This window comes from Electrophorus electricus, chromosome 16 (assembly GCF_041902795.1).
Source record: "Electrophorus electricus isolate QZ-2024a chromosome 16, ASM4190279v1, whole genome shotgun sequence".
Taxonomy (NCBI): Eukaryota; Metazoa; Chordata; class Actinopteri; order Gymnotiformes; family Gymnotidae; genus Electrophorus; species Electrophorus electricus.
The window spans coordinates 5,387,501-5,407,559 of record NC_137512.1 but is presented as its reverse complement, the minus strand read 5'-3'; the positions used below and the strand labels follow the sequence as shown (position 1 = coordinate 5,407,559).

The following is a 20,059-nucleotide window of genomic DNA, read 5'->3' as shown; positions in this document are numbered from 1 at the left end:
AACCATTCCACATGACCGTGGTTCAGCACTGAACGCTTACCTAACCTATAGCACTCAGCACGGTTTTCTCAGCAGAGTTGGCTAGCCATGCTCAGACTCGCATAACCTTTTGTGTAGGATTGCTTAATGTCACAGGGATTAAGTGATTGGTGCTACACAAACAGAGGTAAGACTCTTCTTGTTGCGTTCTCTCTCGTCGCTAACATTCCGCATTTGGATATGTCCTGTGATGTTTTCTCCCACACGTAAAAAGAAACAATAAAAACAGTGGACGTCCCCAAATTAACCAGCACATCTGACACATGCTGTGACTAGATTTGTTTAGTGACATAACTATGTCATAATTATGGCCCGGTGGTCTTACTATCGGATTGGCTCTAAAGTGGAAGAGAAGTTTAAGATAACTCACTTATGGACTTATGGAATAACTGAAGTTTAGAAGACAGACGTCTGAAACCTCTCTCTCTTAGCAAATATAGTCTCTATTTGCAAATGCGTTTCTCTGTGATAAGTTTTCACATCGAGCTGCTTCCTTTACTTTCAGTAATGAGGAAAAGCAGATGCTGCCTTCAACTTTAGGATGGAATTCTCAAACTCAAAGACAGAGATCCAGAACACCAGAACAAGGCTGGGGTGACCTCCGAAACTCCGGAAGCGAGTTCCTTCCCCTGTTGCAATTTCCCGTTCACTCGTCAAGCCACAGTCCATTAGCTGAACCCCAAGGTGAATGTGTGTGAGTCCAGTACATTATTCAGACAGGAGGCTAATGGATGACAGCCACTGTCCTCTTGCTCTCCAGCCAAAATGGATGAGAGTATTTCTAAGATAATCCTACTGCACTCCACCATCGTCTCCGAACAGCAGCCTGGTTATCGACACACACACAGACGCCCACGCTCGCACACACCCATGCACTCCACTGTGTCTTGACATTACGCAGGCCGAGATTTATGGGGAAAGCTCACCTCATCAGGCTGAAACCAGTGACCTTTGACCTCTGCCATTAATCTATTTTTTTCATGACCCACATTAGGAGAGAGTCGGTCATGAACAGGGACAGAGAAAGAGTGTGTGTAAATGTTTGTGGTATGTCTAGATCTACAGTTTAGCCTTCCAGTATTTGGATAATCAGGTAATTTTTCTAACCACGGGATCACTGCTGATTGGGTATTTTATGGATGGTAGACCATTCTCATCACAGCAAGAACACTGGCATGTCATCAGTACGGCTGGCATACGCGCGCCAGAGACAGCAGTGGTGTCAGCGTAACCGCTGGGTTGAGAGTGGTATGCCATCCAAAAACATCCAGCCAGCGGTGGCCGTGTGGTCACATCACACCACAGATGAAGAGTTTGAGATTGGCAAACAGGAAAAATCCAAGGCCACAGAAAGGCTATAGATTCTACAAGATATGCAGCGTGTTCGAGTAGCTCTAATAGTCTTCAAAACACTGAGGTCATTTCTTAATTTCATAAATTCCCTCGCTCATTCTCTCTAATGCACACACGCACCCCCCCCCCCCCGCCCCACACACACATATGTCTATTAAACAGACGTTTAATGACATACAACGCATACAACGATGGCACTCACACATGACATGAACGGTGAACATGAACACACATAACTAGCGTGAGCAATGGCAACATAAGCGATGATGCACACACCAACAGGGGTTTAAATACACACAGACGCACAACATTAAACCGTGCACAGGTGTGTGCTATCAAGAAGGGCATGGTTACAAATAGGACAATGTGAATTCCACTGCACATGGTGGGCCGAACCATGTGACCAGTGGAAAGGGGAGCGTTCCGTGACAATTTGACCATCCCAAACACAAACATTATGAGATTTGTGTATTTTGGTTTGGCCTTAGTAACAGTGCCTCTTGTGTCTGAATCTGTCATTATAAATACCATGTAGTCTGGATACCACACAGCTGGAAGGACTAATGTAGCTCAGCACACAGCCACAGTGGGTGTCTCTACACAGCACTCTGCACTGTGCTCTCTCTACGCAACAAACAGCCACAGTGCACTATGCTCTCTCCACACGGCCAAGGTGCACTGTGCTCTCTCTACACAGCACACGGCCAAGGTGCACTGTGCTCTCTCCACACAGCACACGGCCAAGGTGCACTGTGCTCTCTCCACACAGCACACGGCCAAGGTGCACTGTGCTCTCTCCACACAGCACACGGCCAAGGTGCACTATGCTCTCTCCACACGGCCAAGGTGCACTGTGCTCTCTCCACACAGCACACGGCCAAGGTGCACTGTGCTCTCTCTACACAACAAACAGCCACAGTGCACTGTACTCTCTATACACAGTACACAACCACGGTGCACTGTGCTCTCTCTACACAGCACACGGCCAAGGTGCACTGTGCTCTCTCTACACAGCACATGGCCAAGGTGCACTGTGCTCTCTCTACACAGCGCACAGCCACAGTGCACTGTGCTCTCTCCACACAGTACACAGCCACGGTGCACTGTGCTGTCTCTACACAACAAACAGCCACAGTGCACTGTACTCTCTATACACAGTACACAACCACGGTGCACTGTGCTCTCTCTACACAGCACACAACCACAGTGCACTGTGCTCTCTCCACACAGTACACAACCACGGTGCACTGTGCTCTCTCCACACAGTACACAACCACGGTGCACTGTGCTCTCTCCACACAGTACACAACCACGGTGCACTGTGCTCTCTCTACACAGCCCTCTATACAGAACACAGCCACAGCGAGTGGCCTTCTCTCTGCACAGCACACAGCCACAGTGCAGAGCCCTCTATCCCCAGCTCAGAAAACCCATCTCCACTCCACTTTCCTGATTGATTAATCTCATTCAGGCTCCTGGCTACTCAGTTTTCCCAGAACCGTTGACAATTCTTAGAAAGCCACAGTACAAGCACCCCATAATTAACCGGGTAAGCGCAGTCCTCTCAGTCTCTGCCTGCCGCTCATATGAACGTCCAATTAAAGATGCTAGTAATGCAGTTCCTGGGAAAATATGTTTCGCGGACTCACATCTATAAATTATGCCTTGCTTCTCCTGCAGTACGAGAGTGGCATAAAATGGGAACAGCGAGAGGGGCCGCTGGTGTGAAATACTGATTATGGGAGGAGAGTTCGCCTCGCAAATGGAGTCATGAATCACACCGAAGCTGTTTCGCATGTAACCTTATACAATATATTCCCATTTTAATCTAGCAATTCTAGATTAGTTTGACCAGATGACAGACCACTAAAAGATCTGACAAAGCATTTCATTTTAGTGAAGGTTTAATACGCTGTGACTTCCGGCGATGTGTGATTATATGTGGTCTATCCGAAACGGATTCGGTATTGCTAATGACACGATTTTCCGCACTTCTCCAAAAGTAACCACGCGGCCAAGATTTGATGATATCACTGTTCGGCAATAATGAAAATGCAAATCAAATTTCTTTTCACTGTGGCGAGTTGTAATATGAGGCAAGGAGCAGGCTGCCTGCTTAGTGCAGAGAGCATCAGACCGGCTGTGCGGTTAGAACCTCAGGCGGCCAGGGTGGTCGCACGCAACCCCAGAACAGACCAACCAAAACATGCCATGAAAAAGGTCACAGCAAGACCAGATGGGAACCAGAAATCTTTAAACATAACAACCACGAATCAAACACACTGACGACTATTGTGAAGCCCTTCCAATTCTACCAATCAACTGAGTATTATACAAACGTAGTCCTGATGAGTCTGGTCCTAACGTTCTGATTAGGTACAGGTGTGGGTGATTAGTAGGTAGTGCCAGGGTGGTGCCGGACGAACCGTAGGCAGACCCAGAGTGGCCGGGCTGCAGTGGAGCCTCCCCTGGCATCAACAACTAACGAGTTTAATTAACAAGTAAAATGTATCTGACCAGCCACTGTGACCAGAGCATATTCATTTATCCATCAGCTGGTACTAAACAGTGGATTTGGAAGTCTAACACAGTTTATTACCTTGGTTGCATTTAGTTCTGTATTGTGCATGTGGGCACTGGGAGAATTCATGGTAATTCATTATGCCAAAATTATGTTACATAGTAATTTAATTGTCAGGCATGTACACAAGCATCTTAACAACATTTTTAACATTTAAAAATTACCTAATGTAGATAAGCATTGTTATGGACAATTATGGCTTGGTCAGATTTTTAAAAAGATGAGAAACGTCTCACTCATAGTTCTGATGATGATGATGGTGTTGTGCGTGCGTGCGTGTGTGTGTGTGTGTGTGTGTGTGTGTTGGGGGGGTGTGGGGGTGTGTAAGCAACAGGTGCTTTCTCTCTGCTCTCTGGCTCCTGGGTGATGAATGAGTCTCGGGGGACATCCCTCCCTTACCCACATGCCATACCGTCTGAGCGAATTGCTATACGTCGACAACAGGCTCTCACTTTCACCCAGAGCAACCCAATCCAGATGTTTACTCCCCCGTAAAGTGCACTCTGCCCGAGGGAGGAGTGATCTGACCCGCCACTTGTCGAATGAATTGGTTCTTTTGGTGATCAAAGTTTGAAGAGGTCCACCTCAAAGCGTGTCATGTGGAGAAACGGTCAGATCAAGGAACCCCAGTCAGAGACCAGGCTGAGTCTCGTGTGTGGCGCTGTGAAGAGAATGCCGCCAAGCAGAGGCTCAGCTCACAATGATTCCTGTGTGATTCGTTTAGTTTTAGAGTGCTTTGGACCCGTTGTTTGTTCCACTTAAAAAGAAGCCTGTCCTTAACTGCATCTTGTTTTCAACAAAACTTCACATACTTCACTGCTTTTCATGCAGTTGCCCTGATCACATTGAAAAAATACTGGTTTTACATTCCCATCATCCACAGTGACAAAAAATGGGTGAGAGGTCATAACAGAGATGGCTCCTAGTAGACTGGGATTCTACTGAAATGCTTTCTGTGTTTAGAAACTGGCCACTGCACAAACATCATTTTTGCACATAATTGTTTTAAATGATATCCCTTCTGCATAAGTATTTCCGGTGAAAGACTCTGTGCAGATTACTCATGAGCTATGAAAAACATCATTACCCCTTTATGACGAACCATATAAAGGTTTTTATTTGTTTACAAACAACGCAAGTAAATCAATCAATTAAAGCTTCAAAACATTTGTGTGGTACTGAGTAGTATTTTTACATCCAGAGTAGTACCTTTTGTAGATCAAATCAGTTTTAAGTGCACAGGAAAAAATCTAAATCTGTGTGGTCACCTTTTTGGTTTACAACCATCTACCTTTTGTACTGTTATTTAATCCATTCATAGCAGTCCTTAACGAAGTCTGATGTAAACACCATGATGTCACATTCCTCACAGGTTATTTTCACAATGAAAGCAGCTTGTAGTCCGAACATGTGTTAATGCGTTTGGGTGGAAGATCAATACAAAAGACATGGTTCAAAGGAACATGAGTATAGAAAGTCCCATCAAATATTTATTACCATTCTGCACATAAAGTAAATAATAGTAGATGAGCGGAGAGATGAAAAGACAACGCGAGTAGGGCTGATCATTGCTGTGTGTTGGTTTAAGTTCACATGGATTCCAGGGGGAAAATATTCAGACCTGAGAGTTTGTTTCATCTGTAAAGGGTCAAAGGCTACACTGGCAACCTAGGACAACCAGGCATTAGTAGAGAGGGAAAACACACCACCTACCATTAAAAGTTTGGTCTGTATTATAAATGGATATAAACTATAGACTTGTTCTTTAACACATGTTTGTGTTATCATGGGTTATGCATGTCTCATGTGTGTGACAGAAAGCATACTTCTTATCACCTGTTTCTAAGACAGGGTCATGTGAATGTAACATTTTTGAGAGGAGTGGAACTATAGGATGTATACCTGTGGGGCTGACCCATCCTGATCAGGGAGTTTGTCACCTGTGGGGCTGACCTATCCTGATCAGTGAGTTTGTCACCTGTGGGGCTGACCCATCCTGATCAGTGAGTTTGTCACCTGTGGGGCTGACCCATCCTGATCAGGGAGTTTGTCACCTGTGGGGCTGACCCATCCTGATCAGTGAGTTTGTCACCTGTGGGGCTGACCCATCCTGATCAGGGAGTTTGTCACCTGTGGGGCTGACCCATCCTGATCAGGGAGTTTGTCACCTGTGGGGCTGACCCATCCTGATCAGGGAGTTTGTCACCTGTGGGGCTGACCCATCCTGATCAGTGAGTTTGTCACCTGTGGGGCTGACCCATCCTGATCAGTGAGTTTGTCACCTGTGGGGCTGACCCATCCTGATCAGTGAGTTTGTCACCTGTGGGGCTGACCCATCCTGATCAGTGAGTTTGTCACCTGTGGGGCTGACCCATCCTGATCAGGGAGTTTGTCACCTGTGGGGCTGACCCATCCTGATCAGTGAGTTTGTCACCTGTGGGGCTGACCCATCCTGATCAGGGAGTTTGTCACCTGTGGGGCTGACCCATCCTGATCAGGGAGTTTGTCACCTGTGGGGCTGACCCATCCTGATCAGTGAGTTTGTCACCTGTGGGGCTGACCCATCCTGATCAGTGAGTTTGTCACCTGTGGGGCTGACCCATCCTGATCAGTGAGTTTGTCACCTGTGGGGCTGACCCATCCTGATCAGTGAGTTTGTCACCTGTGGGGCTGACCCATCCTGATCAGGGAGTTTGTCACCTGTGGGGCTGACCCATCCTGATCAGTGAGTTTGTCACCTGTGGGGCTGACCCATCCTGATCAGTGAGTTTGTCACCTGTGGGGCTGACCCATCCTGATCAGTGAGTTTGTCACCTGTGGGGCTGACCCATCCTGATCAGTGAGTTTGTCACCTGTGGGGCTGACCCATCCTGATCAGGGAGTTTGTCACCTGTGGGGCTGACCCATCCTGATCAGGGAGTTTGTCACCTGTGGGGCTGACCCATCCTGATCAGGGAGTTTGTCACCTGTGGGGCTGACCTATCCTGATCAGTGAGTTTGTCACCTGTGGGGCTGACCTATCCTGATCAGGGAGTTTGTCACCTGTGGGGCTGACCTATCCTGATCAGGGAGTTTGTCACCTGTGGGGCTGACCCATCCTGACCAGTGAATTTGTAGTTGTGGGGCTGACCTGTCTTGACCAGTGAGTTTATACCTGTGCAGTGGAGCTGATGGTTTGTCTCTTGAGATCCTACCAACACTTCCTTTGCAGGGTTCCTCTGTAATAGAACAGGGAGGATTCGACTAGCAGATTCCTGTCCCTTTCTTTTTTGTGATTTTATATAGAATTTGGCATTATCACCCAAATATGTACTGAAACAAAGCATGCTGATCCACCCAAGACTGATGAAGACAAAAGGAAGCACAGCCTTAAACTGTGCAGATGCCTGCAGAAAATAGCAAGTTATGGTATAATAACTGCATAAAAGAGGAAAAAAGAGGAACAGAATCTCTATTTATAAGATCTGAGTTTTCATTTAAAATGCTATCTACAAAAAAGGACCAGCTTGCATTTCAGTCTTCAGGCTCAGCGCGGACGGCACGCTGGGAGACTGGATGGATAACGCACACAACACTGACACTGCTCTTCCGAGCTCATTTTCCAACTCTTCTCTGGGCTCCGGTTTGGAACAAACAAAAGACGCTTTCATGTTCCAAATCTTTTATATGATGTTTATGAAAACGTCCAAACAATATGCAGAAGAGGAGAGCAGAAGACACCCCCCCCATTAGTCCTCCCTCCTCTCAGGTTCCAAATCTCTGCAGGACAGCAAAGGACTGAATGCTTCTCCTCCTCTGTGAGGTAATCACGCACGGGATATGGGACGATCGGAGCATTGCGAGTCCACATGAAGGGATTTCTGATATCAGAAGGCTTCTCCAACATGCATGCTCTCCTTAAAAGCTCCTGTGGTGCTTGGCGCTGGAGAATGAGCCAAAGGAGATGAAGGCAGCGCCCTCTTCTTCAGGACTAGCTGCTGTGCTGGTATAGACTGCCGAAGGAATCTCTCCTCACATGGAGAGAAATTAGTAGCAAAAATCAACTCCTCTCGCAGCAAGTCCTGGCCATCTCAGTCTCTCTTTTTCTTTCTCTTCTCTTTCATTCTCTCTCTCTCTCTTTTTCTTTTATTACTTCTGTTCATTCTTCTCATTTCCTTCTGTTTGTTTATCCACTCTTTCTTTCTGTGCACACTGAACACCCTATACAGTCCAGACGTCCTGGTGAGCCTCAAATTCAGTTTCAGCCTACTGTCCTGACACAGCTCTGCACACATCTACACACACACACACACACACACACACACACACGCTAACAAGCTGCATGGGACTTTCCCTCTAAATGCTCAAAATTGTAATGAGACAGATGGAAAGTTCTTTATAAGTTATCACAGATGTGTAACACCATGAATATTGATGCCCTGGCTTAGATGGAGTCAAGATAAAGACATCTCTGGCTTTTACTGTTTGGACATCTCAGTAAAAAACAGCCAGTCAGTCAGTAAGCAATGTATAAATATTTTCCCAAGGTGAAGCACAGGTGAGTCCACAGTTCCTAAAAATCTCCATCTCCTTGGGAAGACATAGGTTACATTTAATCCAAGCCACTCTCCTGGGTTAAATTTAGTCCGAGTCATTCTTGCACACACAGCTACACTCCTCATGGTGCTCCAGTGGGACATCTGTCAGGGACTTCTGTGGCCCTCGGCCACCTGGTCTGAGCTTCAGCATCAGGACCTGCACACACACACACAAACACACACACACACACACACACACACACACACACACACACACACAAGAACAAAATGTGGCATCTTGACTCTGCCCTGGTATCACTGCTGTAGATGGTGGAAAATCCCTGTAATCTTATCAAACGTTTTCATCCTTATCCATCTGTAATACATTATCTCTGAGCATATATTGCACTTTATGATTCTAACTCTCAAACCAGTGATTGGTTTCCAAGCAAGGACAGACTGGCTGGAGAAGTTCAGAGTAGGCTGCCCCCCCCACCCTCCTGTACCCCCCTCTGGTCCCTGGACACTGGGCCGAGGTTATTCCATCTGGCGGAGACCCAGGCACTTTGAGCAGGTCAGTACCTCGTGGTATTTCTTAGCCACGCGGGTGGGGGTGCAGTGGCAGTCGTAGCAGCGGTTGGAGCAGCAGCTACAGTTCCCACCACAGCGCTTGACCAGCAGGCAGCTGGGCCAGAAGATGGCGTCTGTCCTCCTCAGCTCCTCCCGCACGGACACGGACAGATTACGCGGGGTGCAGCTGTAAAGACGCACCTCGTCCCGGAGTAGGTTCAGATCCACCATGCCTTCACACACACACACACACACACACACACACACACACACACACACAAAAGAAAGAGACTTAACATCAATTATCAGCCTTGAACACTACAGTGCGCTAAATTACAAACATGGACGACACACTTCTGTTACAGGATCCTGGAGATCTATTGCCCTGCAGACTTTAGTTCCAGCACGCCTGGCTCTCTCGTTCTGATGGTACAGAAATGGCTGTAAGTAAACCCTGCAGGTGGGAGGGGTCTGTCGTGGCAGGCCTCAGGCAGCTGCCTGTCTATCAGCACTGCGGCCTGGACTACACCAGGGTCTGCGGCCCTACCTCTGGCTTTCTTCTGGTGGAAGAAGGACTTGCCCAGCACCTGCCAGGTGGGCGTGTAGAGCTCTTCCAGGTCTAGCTGCCAGCGATCTGGCTCCAGGTATTTGAACAGCTCCTCCACCGTGCTGAAGCCAGCCACAAGCTCACCCAGAGCCTCCACGCTCTGTGGAGCTGGGGGCAGCATGGCATCCTCATTCAGCTTCTGTGGAGACACACACAAACAAATGCGTGCGTACACACGCACGCACGCAAATGCAGACAATTAAGACAGCTGAAAAATATACGCTCATGCATACTGAAACCAGGTATTCTGTGAGGTTGGCATGGTTACCACTGCCTAATGGATGTCATGGCAACAGGGTGCATGTTACTGATGAAAAAGATATAGAATACACTATGGATGCTCTGATGGGGTTGGCATGCCTAAACAAGGGTCATCTGAGGTCAAAGACTAGGAGACAATTCTGTGATGATGGCTTCTTTTTATGACAGGATAGCTGAGTAGACAATAGCACCACGGTTGTGGGATGTGCCGTACCAGCCCAACCACATAACTGCTCACAGGCCTGTTAAAAGTATCTTACTGTTTTAATATTCCCTTTATAAAGTTCAGTGTTATCCATAAATAAATTAGAATACCTGGTATGTGTCTCCTATGAGGTGTACAATAAGACATGGTAGAAATATTTTCTTACAAGGGCACATAGTAACACTTATCCCAGAGCACACCAAGAGATCTTATCCTATTTGGCAGATCCGTCTACTGAACGGGACATATCGCCAATCCCGAAAGTTCTCCTGCAGTTTATATCTCATGTCGTGCACCATGTGTAGGAGACGACGGAGTAAAGACGACTTCATCAGCCTCGCCATGCGCTTTAGCGCCGTGCCAGCAGGGTCCGCTAGCAGTGCCTCATTTTCTGTCGCAGCCCTGCTTGCTGTCTGTCTCTCTCCTCTCTGTCTCTCTGTTTCTCTCTCTCTCTCTCTCTCTCTCTCTCTCTGTCTGTCTGTCTCCTGCTCACCTTTCTCTATCTCTTTCTCTTAACAGCCATGTGCAGTGATGACTATTAACAGCTGGAGAATGTGATGCTCTCTCAGTTAATGTGTGTGTGAAACCACAGCCTCGCGCTCTGGCTGAGGTGAATACAACTCTGCGTGTACTGTTTCTCTCTTCTGATTAGAGATTCCTTCACAAATCCCTCACACACTCCTCCGCAAAGCTGCCAGACAGTTTCCAGATTCTTCCCATAGAAGGCAGTATGGTGGTATGACAGTGTATTATCCCCGCCAGGGTTAAGGCTCCACTACGCAGACTTTTAAAACAGAAAGCATGGAATTGTAGCTGATGACTTTTTATTAGTTACAGTTATTGGCTCTGATAAAATGAGAAATAATGCAATCGGCTCCTCGTAACTGTATTTTTCAAAAATAGACACATGTAAAAGGTGTAATGTGCATTAGATTTAATGTAGATTTTATTACACCATGAAAATTTGGCACCAAATTGAACTGTAAGTGATAAACAGGCTCAGACCTTAATCAAACACATTCAAACAGCTGAGATATTTCTTTGGTATTAGTATCACCATTACATGCCTAACCTTTAACATGGTCTCGCATAGCAACCTGGAAAATATTTTCCTTTAAAGGAGTTACGCATGATCTTATTCCTTTGCGTTTTTCCTTTAAAAAAAATCCCTTTCATGTCATGTGCAACCTCACAGCTGACGAATGAATCTCAGGAGGTATGAACCCCTCAGTAAAATAATGGTTACCATTGTTTCGTGCAGCTCTGACAACAAGGTGTTTCAAATTGGTTGCAGACCGTGTGTATCTTTTAGAAGAAATTGGGTTTAGCGGAGAGATCTGAGAGCTTTCTGCCAAGTCCATGTCCTAGTAAAGAACTGAAAATTTAAGATAGGATTGATAATTGAGAGAGAAACAGTATGTTTGAGAAAACTGGTTTAGTGCAAGGCTGATGTTGTTGTTTTAATAAAAACTGAACACTGAACTGGACTGATCCATCGTAGTAAAAGTGATATAGGGACACAGTATTAAATGTAGAATTATTGCTTTGTCTCATGTTGTTTAGTTATGTCATCACAAAGTGCTGTGACAGGTTAGGGGTCAGTTTGGGGCTAATAACGTCTGAATTTATTAGAGGAAAAATAACATAAAAGACATAGTTCTACTGAATATAATAAAACCGAGTTCTACTGGAAGTGGCATTGAATGCATTTCAGGAGGCCAAACATTTTTGGCAATGCTGCATGTATTTGTACTGGAGTAATTTAGAATCGAATATCCAGATAAATGGGCAGAAGGTGTGTGGCCATCGAAGCACCCTCCTGTTTTGACCAGACCAGACCTACTATTTGACTGGGCCTTGTGCCTGACACAAGAAACTCTGCATGCATGTAAGTTCAGTTTTGAAATGGCACTGTGAATAAACATACAACCAACACGGATATATAATCTATCTGAGCTGATATATAATCTCATGAGTAACCATACAGGGATCATTAATCACTGACAAATATTTTTGTGTTTTTCAACGATCCAAATCATCAGCTTTATCCAAATCATCAATTACTTTACCTTTTGGTCTAAAATGCTAATTTTTCAGTAATGCTTTTTAACAGACTGCCTAGTTTGGCAAACAATTTTTTGTTGCTCTTAAATCACGTAACCTGGAGTTGTGTGTGCTCCTACGATTGACACTGCAGTCGGCCAATGGGTGTAAAGCTTTTCAACTTTCAAAGTTAACAACTGCTTAGTGTCAGACACTGGGACTCAGGGCCAGGAGGTGAAGGGCTGGTGTGTGAGACGTGACCCCATAATCTCACTCTCACTGTAGCCAGCAGTGCTGTTAGCCGCCCTCGCTCCCCTCCCACTGAGATCTGAGCATTCTCTGTTTCCAGAGGTGACATTTTAACGACCTGTTCACTCAGACCCTTGGCACTTTCCAGAGGTTCTTCCTGGGGTTTACGGCAGTGGCTGCTGCACCCCCCCCCCCCCACCGCTCCTGGTGGAAGTGGGGATGGCGAGTGATTGCTTGTTTAGGCCCAGTGTGGGAGGCTTGGGGGGGGATCCAGTAGCTAAGGGTGACCACAGAGAAACAGAGCGCCGATGTTCAAACTGAGCAGGACTCTCGTCTTAAAGGGCCAGCGCACCCATTTCGCCAACCCCCCTCAAAGGTTATGTCTGTAAAAATGGCCTATATTGTCTATCTTATTGTTCTGCCCCATTTAAATGGGTTAATCTGACTGGTCCATTGAGGCATTCCACGGTCAACTTTAGATTGCGTGTGTTTCTTGGAGAATATTGAGCAGAGTGCAGTGATGACATGTTTAGCTTCAAAGCCTAGAATTAACTGAACGCACACACAGGGCTGTCTGTAAATGCAACAGAGGAATCTGTGATTGGGGTGCTTTACCAGCTAGTGATCAAAAGCTTTCTAAATAAAGACACGTCATTCTGTGCTTATAGATGCAGTCAGAGATGTAACATCCAGCGTGGGTAGTTTTCATTCTGTAACTAGGTGGCATTTTAATAAGGTCTGTAGAAAGAAAACATCAATATATGTGTTGGTCTGAGTATAAATAAGACTTGAAAGCCAAAAGGTTGTGGCATGTTCTCCCTCAAGCTGCTGAGGAGTAAATGTGGGCTGGAAAAGTAAAATCTGAAGAAATGGGACACTCTGCCCATCAGAGGCCTCAGACTCCCAACAAAGGAAAACAAACCAGAACAAAAGTTGCCTAGACACGCTTTGTCATCACCATGACAACAGCGAAAGCTTTTAAAACCTGTTTCAGGTGCCTGACTGTTCTGTGCTCGTGCTTTACACTCACGCGGTGCAGGGTGAAACAGGAACGTCGCGCGTGGTTTGTTTTGCTGCCTGGAAGCCTGACTGACTGAAACGGCATGGTCAGGAAAGAGTTTAGAAAGGAATTCTATGTTGAAATAGCAGATATTATAACAGGGGTGCAGCGTGGAGACAAAGTAGGCAGCAGTGCACATTTGTGTGTGTGTGTGTGTGTGTGTGTGTGTGTGTGTGTGTTTGTGTGAATGCATTTGTTTTTGCATGTCAGCTTGCATTCTGTAAAAATCCCTCTTTCCTTCCTGGGCTAGAAAGCAGGACTAGTGTGTGTCAGGTCTGCAGGATCCTCTGTCTGTGTGTCAAGTCTATAGGGCCCTGAGACTGTGTGTCAGGTCTATAGGGCCCTGAGACTGTGTGTCAGGTCTATAGGGTCCTGAGGCTACGTGTCAGGTCTGTAGGGTCCTGAGGCTACGTGTCAGGTCTATAGGGTCCTGAGGCTACGTGTCAGGTCTATAGGGTCCTGAGGCTACGTGTCAGGTCTATAGCGCCCTGAGGCTACGTGTCAGGTCTATAGCGCCCTGAGGCTGTGTGTCAGGTCTTTAGGGCCCTGAGGCTGTGTGTCAGGTCTTTAGGGCCCTGAGGCTGTGTGTCAGGTCTATAGGGCCCTCAGCATGTGCGTCAGGTCTGCAGGGACCAGAGCTCGAGCCTGAGCCTACGTGTCAGGTCTACAGCAGCAGCAGTGGCAGCCTGGAATTGTAGGTTTCAGCTTGGTCTCCTCCTCCATGCTCTATAAATAGAGTCCCATTGCTCAGCCACACTTTCTGTGATGGGAAAGTCGGCTCATGAACAGGCCAAAGCACACTGCCTATCCCTCTACCATAACACAAGACCGCTCTAAGAAAAACACTCCAGAGCACAGTTGCTTTAATATACACGCACACACACAAACACACACACACACACACACACACACACACACACACACACACACACACACACACACACACACACAGAGGACTCTTCAACCAGAGAACGCTGTCTGAATAAACATCTCTGCTGTGGGGAAAATCCAGCTTCTCTCCAGCCTTGTTTCAGCTGCTCTTTACTGCAACGCTATTCGAATGTGGCCTTTTCCTGCATAGGTCAGGATATTAAAGCAACTGTGCACAGGAACAGGGTGGACAGGGTGGACACTGAGCATAACACCATCAATGCTCGTACACATGGACCTCAAACAATACACCTGTTACATTTTCGGACGCCAGACACTTTTGCTCTTTGGGCCACCCGTAGCGTGCCTCCCAGCGTAATCACAAGAAGAATAACTATCAGTATTTAAAAAAATCTCAACAAAAACTCATTGAGCAGAAAAGATAAAGAGGAGTTTTGTTCTCTGGGAAAGGAGAGCAGCTTCTGCCAGCAGCAGCCGGCGTTGGGGCACGCTCAGGCGCTTCTGTAAACAAGCGGGAGACAGAGTGGTCTCATAAAACCCTGACAGGCGTCACACATCAAAGCAGAGCATGTGTATTAAATCATTTGGGGAGAATAATCCTCCTCAAATGTGCCATGCGAAGCCTGTCGAGGTGAAAATTAAAGGGAGGAAATTGAACCGCGGGCGGGGAGGCGGGCGGTGCGGGGATGAGGGCGGGCCCCGAGGCGAAGGAGAGGGGAGGGGACTGTCAGGGGGTGTGGGCGTGTGGAGGGGGGAGGGAGGAGGAGAGGGGGATTTTGCAGGCACGAGTTTTGACTGGAGCCTAGAAAGTCCCCACCTATTACCGCAGGCATGATCATAGGTCAGTGGGGCCATTTCGGTCATGATTACAGAGGGGCTGCTTCTGTTTGCAGATGAGTTTGGGCAAATTTGCTCTACTCAGAGGAAAGAGTGGATCGCTTTCTGCTCACGGGGGAATACCGGCTGGTGCTGCTTACTCCGGCTTAACAGGCCTTTTTTTTTTTTTTTTTTTTTTTTTTTTAAATCCTGCCAATGTTTAACTAAAAACAAGGCAGCCAGAGAGCAGATCATTTGTAGGACACTGAAGTAAATGCACTGTGCATCGCAACATTCCCAAACCATCCGCTCACACCGTATTTACAAAAGTGTGCTGATGAAATCCATGGTCCCTTGCTGTCATCCACTCAGAACAGGGGGTGCGGGGTGGCTGACCTGTTTTAATCTGCATGTCAGAACAACGCCAGACGTTGAGATAGGTTCATTTAGCTGAGACTGATTAGGATTTTATGAGGTAAATTATAAATTCAGTTGAGTGACAGCTTTGAATACACAGCCTGACCACGTTCCCTCAGCTCTTGTTTGGAGGCGGTAATGGGGTGTGCTAAGGTGTGTGTGTGTGTGTGTGTGTGTGTGTGGTCTGAATGGAGAAAAGGCATACCTGCTGGAGCAGTGTGTAATGGATGCAGAAGCCTGGCTCCGACGGGAAGTACTCGTCCGACATGAAGCGAATCCGGACCTGGTTCCCTTTAGACACATGCATGCTGGGAGCAGCCTGGGATCCACACCAGCGACCCAGAACAGTCCCCTCCGTTGGCTCCTCTACCTCCACATAATCATACCTGAGAGAGGAACAGAGCAGACATGGCTCACAGCAGGACACCAACCAGAACTGCAGGCTGGGACTCGTAGAGAAATGAGAATGCGGTGGTTACAACCACAGCCAGATAATGACAAAACAAATTTGTTTTAAGATATTGAAGATAAATATTTATAATATATATGCTATATAAGATCACTAGTGTACAAGACATATTCACAATAGATACTGATAATATTTGCCATATATTTGGTCAAGATCCATGTGTCATTAGGTGTTTTCTTCACTCAATGAAAAGCTAAGAAAAGTGTGCTAATTACTAATATAATGTCTGCATCACAGTGCATATTTGTGATTATATGAGAGTCTATTTAACACGGACCCTGTTAATCTGTGTTGTGGGAAATTTGGTTTTGATTACTGAAGGAACACTTCAGTATCTCACAGAAGCAAAATGAGAGCCACCTGGAACATACTAAGAATTCTGTGTGTGTGTGTGTGTGTGTGTGTGTGTGTGTGTGTGTGTGTGTGTGTAAAATAGCATCTCTGTCCTCTCTTGCCTTCCCTGTTTCTTACATTCTCGCTCCTTATCTCCTTGGGTTAATAATCATAAAACTGCTTCTAACTGCAGGGGTAATGTCCCAAGTGACTGCTGAGAGGCAGAGAAGTGAGATTATTAACCAAAACATTATTACACACACACACACACACGCATTCACATACACAAACACAGTTATTGGCAGTGGATGGCAAAAACAATGGGCACAGAGGAAGAGGAAAGGAAAAATGGAGAGAGAGAAAGAGAAAAGGAGGAAGAGAGATTAGTATAAGGCAATATTAAAATAAATCACCACCATTTCTGCTCAGTCCTAATTTCTCTAATGGCCTCCCTCAGACAGAAGCAGTGAAGCACACCGGCTGGCTCATGGTATTGCGATAGCCGCTCCTCATTAGGGCCAATTACAGCCCGAGCTCATAACGGCATCCTCAGGCCACTTAAGACCGGAGAGCTTCAATAAGTGTGCAGTCTGGCTGGGCGAAGCCCCACAAAGCTCCCAGAGTGGGTTAGCCCTGGCCGTCGCGCCGTTCGGTGAGCGGGGAGGCCAGCGGATGTGGCACTGCGTAACACTGGCACACAGGGTGACCCTCATCCTCAGCTAAACCGTATATAACTCCGGGGAGGATGGCTACCCTCGACACGCCTGAAGGACTCACGGCAATTACTGAATAATATTTAAATGAAGATAACTGACTTCCAAAAAGTCTGAAGGGTTTTAATTAAGGCTGTGTCATACCTTCCAATAATACACAAGCGCGCGTGCTCAGTGATCGTATCTCTCCCATGACTTTTATGTGGTTTCATGCCACAGAGCTTTGATGTAGCTTAGACTGAATACCTCAGCCAAACCATCTTTAAAAGAGGATGTAAACACACACGCACACGCGCACACAAAGCCACTGTCATTCCTGCCAGGACGCGATGCATCTGCAGCGCTTGGTGTTAGCAGCCTGTGCCAAGGCCTGCTACTAATCATTTGACAAGATGGGACAGGCATGCTAATGTGTGTGTAAGTTTGTGTGTATGTGTATGTATGTATATGTGTGTGTGTGTGTGTGTGTGTGTGTGTGTGTGTGTGTGTGTGTGTGTGTGTGTGTGTGTTTGTGTGTGTGTGTCAGAGAATATGCTTGCCTTTCTGGGGAGAGTGTTTACTCATGGTTCAGTCTGACATGAGCACTTCAAACCACATTCAACAAACGCAACATGCACTGCACTAAAAACAGATATTTTAAACACACACACACACACACACACACACACACACACACACACACGATGGCTAATTTCCTCAGTGTCCATTTGCTTTCCACAGTGAGTAGGGAAGAGGCCAGCAGATTCATCTGGTTCAGAACCATGCCGGACAAGAACGCAAGACAGAAAGACACGAGCCTGTCAGAATGCAGGACGTGAACTCAGGACAGGAGGACATGAGCCAGTCAGAATGCAGGACGTGAACTCAGGACAGGAGGACATGAGCCAGTCAGAATACAGGACAGAGAGTCACAACGGAAGCAGAAGGCACGAGGAGATTCTACAGCTCATCTGGTAGAACAAGTAGCATGAAGCACTAGCAACACAAAGATCTTGGGTTCAGTTACCAGGGAGCCCAAATGCTATCACACTATAATCAAAGTATGTAAGTTTCTCTAGAGAACAGTGCTTGCTAAATGCTCTATAAGAGACAGGACAGTAACTATGAGCTCAGGTGAACATCTTCAGTAGCCTGATGGTCATTTCACTCTATCAAAGATGATTTTATTTAGACTGAAACAAGGCACAGTAATAATGTAGTCTTTTAGCAGGGGGTGTGAATATCATATACAAGGCCCTGGTATCGAAGGAAAAAGGAGAGATTTGTGGCCATTTTCATCTTTTCCTCTTTTTCTGCACTGGGCTCTGCAGTCAATTGCTCCTGAATGGCAGAACAGACAGATGGCACATCAATAATGCAAAGTGATTTAATTACTCCACAGTCTGGATGTGTGCTCTCGCTCATATCACATGGCAAACCCCGAGCAGCCAATTCAGCGAACGTGCCACTGAAATTGTCCCTTTTTGTTCTGTGACAACACAACACTACCACTTTCAGCAGGAGTTTCAAGTGTTTGGTTTGAACACGAACTTAACTGCCAGTGTTGCATCACGTAGCTTTGTAAGTTTAATATGAATGACTGGCGCAATAGAAAGCATGTGCTACTTTTTGGAAGAGGGTAGTTAAAATAATGAGAATGGCTTTGTGATGGAACAAAATGAAAGGAACAGTATTATCAGACAGCTGAAAATGCTGTTACACGCCTTTATGGAATTTAAAGTGAGGTTTTACTATGGCTGCACCCTGCTCTGGTTTTCCTGGGATTGTCCTTTTAAACAGTCAGTCTGGGAAAATTTATTCTATGTCCAGGCACACTTAATGTCCGAGTTTTCAATAGGCCAGATCTATTTTTTTCTGTTTAACTGACTATTTAGATTTTGTTTCGTCTGTCCATCCTCTTGACATATGCATTGCTTTCCTGATTGTGTACAATATCATTGGCCCTGGTGGGATGTGATGTGACTTTCCCATCAACCCTGGCAGCTACTACTGGTGGCACTAGATTGGCAATGAACCAATAATTATGTGATCTACTATAGCCTACTACTTATTGTTAATGTTTTTCTAGAAGAACAATATAACCATTGAGTTGGGTGGTGAGATTGTGGACAAAGATGAGATTGTGTCCACTGGGATTGACAGGCCAGTCCAAAAGAAAATGAAATGTTCAGCTTGTTTCAATAAATGTCTGGATGACATGAAAATGACACCACGCGGCTAAAACCAACCCTGAGAGATCCACTTTCTGCTATTGTGCCATATTTGCAATTCAAGTTAGGATTAAACATGATAGTGAAACCATTTTGGAAGACCATGCCCAAACAAACAAACAAAACACACCCCACCAGAAATGTGTTTGAATAACTTGACAAACCAGGGCAAATTCATCATTCATAATGAGGAGACTCAGAGCACGACACAACTGCTGTTGGCAAATTAAAAGCTACTTATTCAACGTATGTAACAGGGCCACAGATACCTGTCCACCAACTGTGGGATCAAGGTCAGTGCAGAAATATTCAGCGACTAGCATTGCAACTAAGATGTCCTCTGGCAGAACTAAGAGTTGAGTATGTGTCAAGAGATTAGCAGCAGAGCTACAGAAAGTGCCATGCATTGCAGTATGGTCTGATGCATCCAGTTCTAGCCAAACAAAATTGTTCGCATACATGGTCTAGTATTTCTGTGCGTCCCAAGGTGTGAAGTAACTAGATTTATACAATGAGCCTGACAAGTCTATTGAAGCCATTTTTGATGTATTGATAGTGTCCATCACTAAAAACCGTGGATTTCAGTCAACCTGATTAGTGACCAGAGTTAATCGTATTTGGAACCACTCGGTTTTTCAGAAACTCACAGAAATAAACCCACACATTCTGAAGAGTGTTTCACAGCGAACACTCTGAAAACAGTTCCGCAGAATCTGACGTGGAGG

At 46.0% G+C, this 20,059-nt stretch overlaps 1 protein-coding gene across 1 annotated transcript in view; it reads right to left on the bottom strand.

Annotated features, from left to right (window-relative positions):
• Window positions 1–5,063: 5,063 nt before the first annotated feature.
• The window catches only part of pdgfc (platelet derived growth factor c), a 49,193-nt gene continuing 34,197 nt past the window's right edge, over window positions 5,064–20,059 (bottom strand). The window contains exons 3-6 of the mRNA XM_027018177.3: window positions 15,815–15,995; window positions 9,608–9,806; window positions 9,073–9,293; window positions 5,064–8,707 (exon numbers count right to left, since the gene is read on the bottom strand). Coding sequence (XP_026873978.1) covers window positions 8,594–8,707; window positions 9,073–9,293; window positions 9,608–9,806; window positions 15,815–15,995 — 715 coding nt within the window. The 3' untranslated portion in view covers window positions 5,064–8,593. The remainder of the gene's footprint in view (window positions 8,708–9,072; window positions 9,294–9,607; window positions 9,807–15,814; window positions 15,996–20,059) is intronic.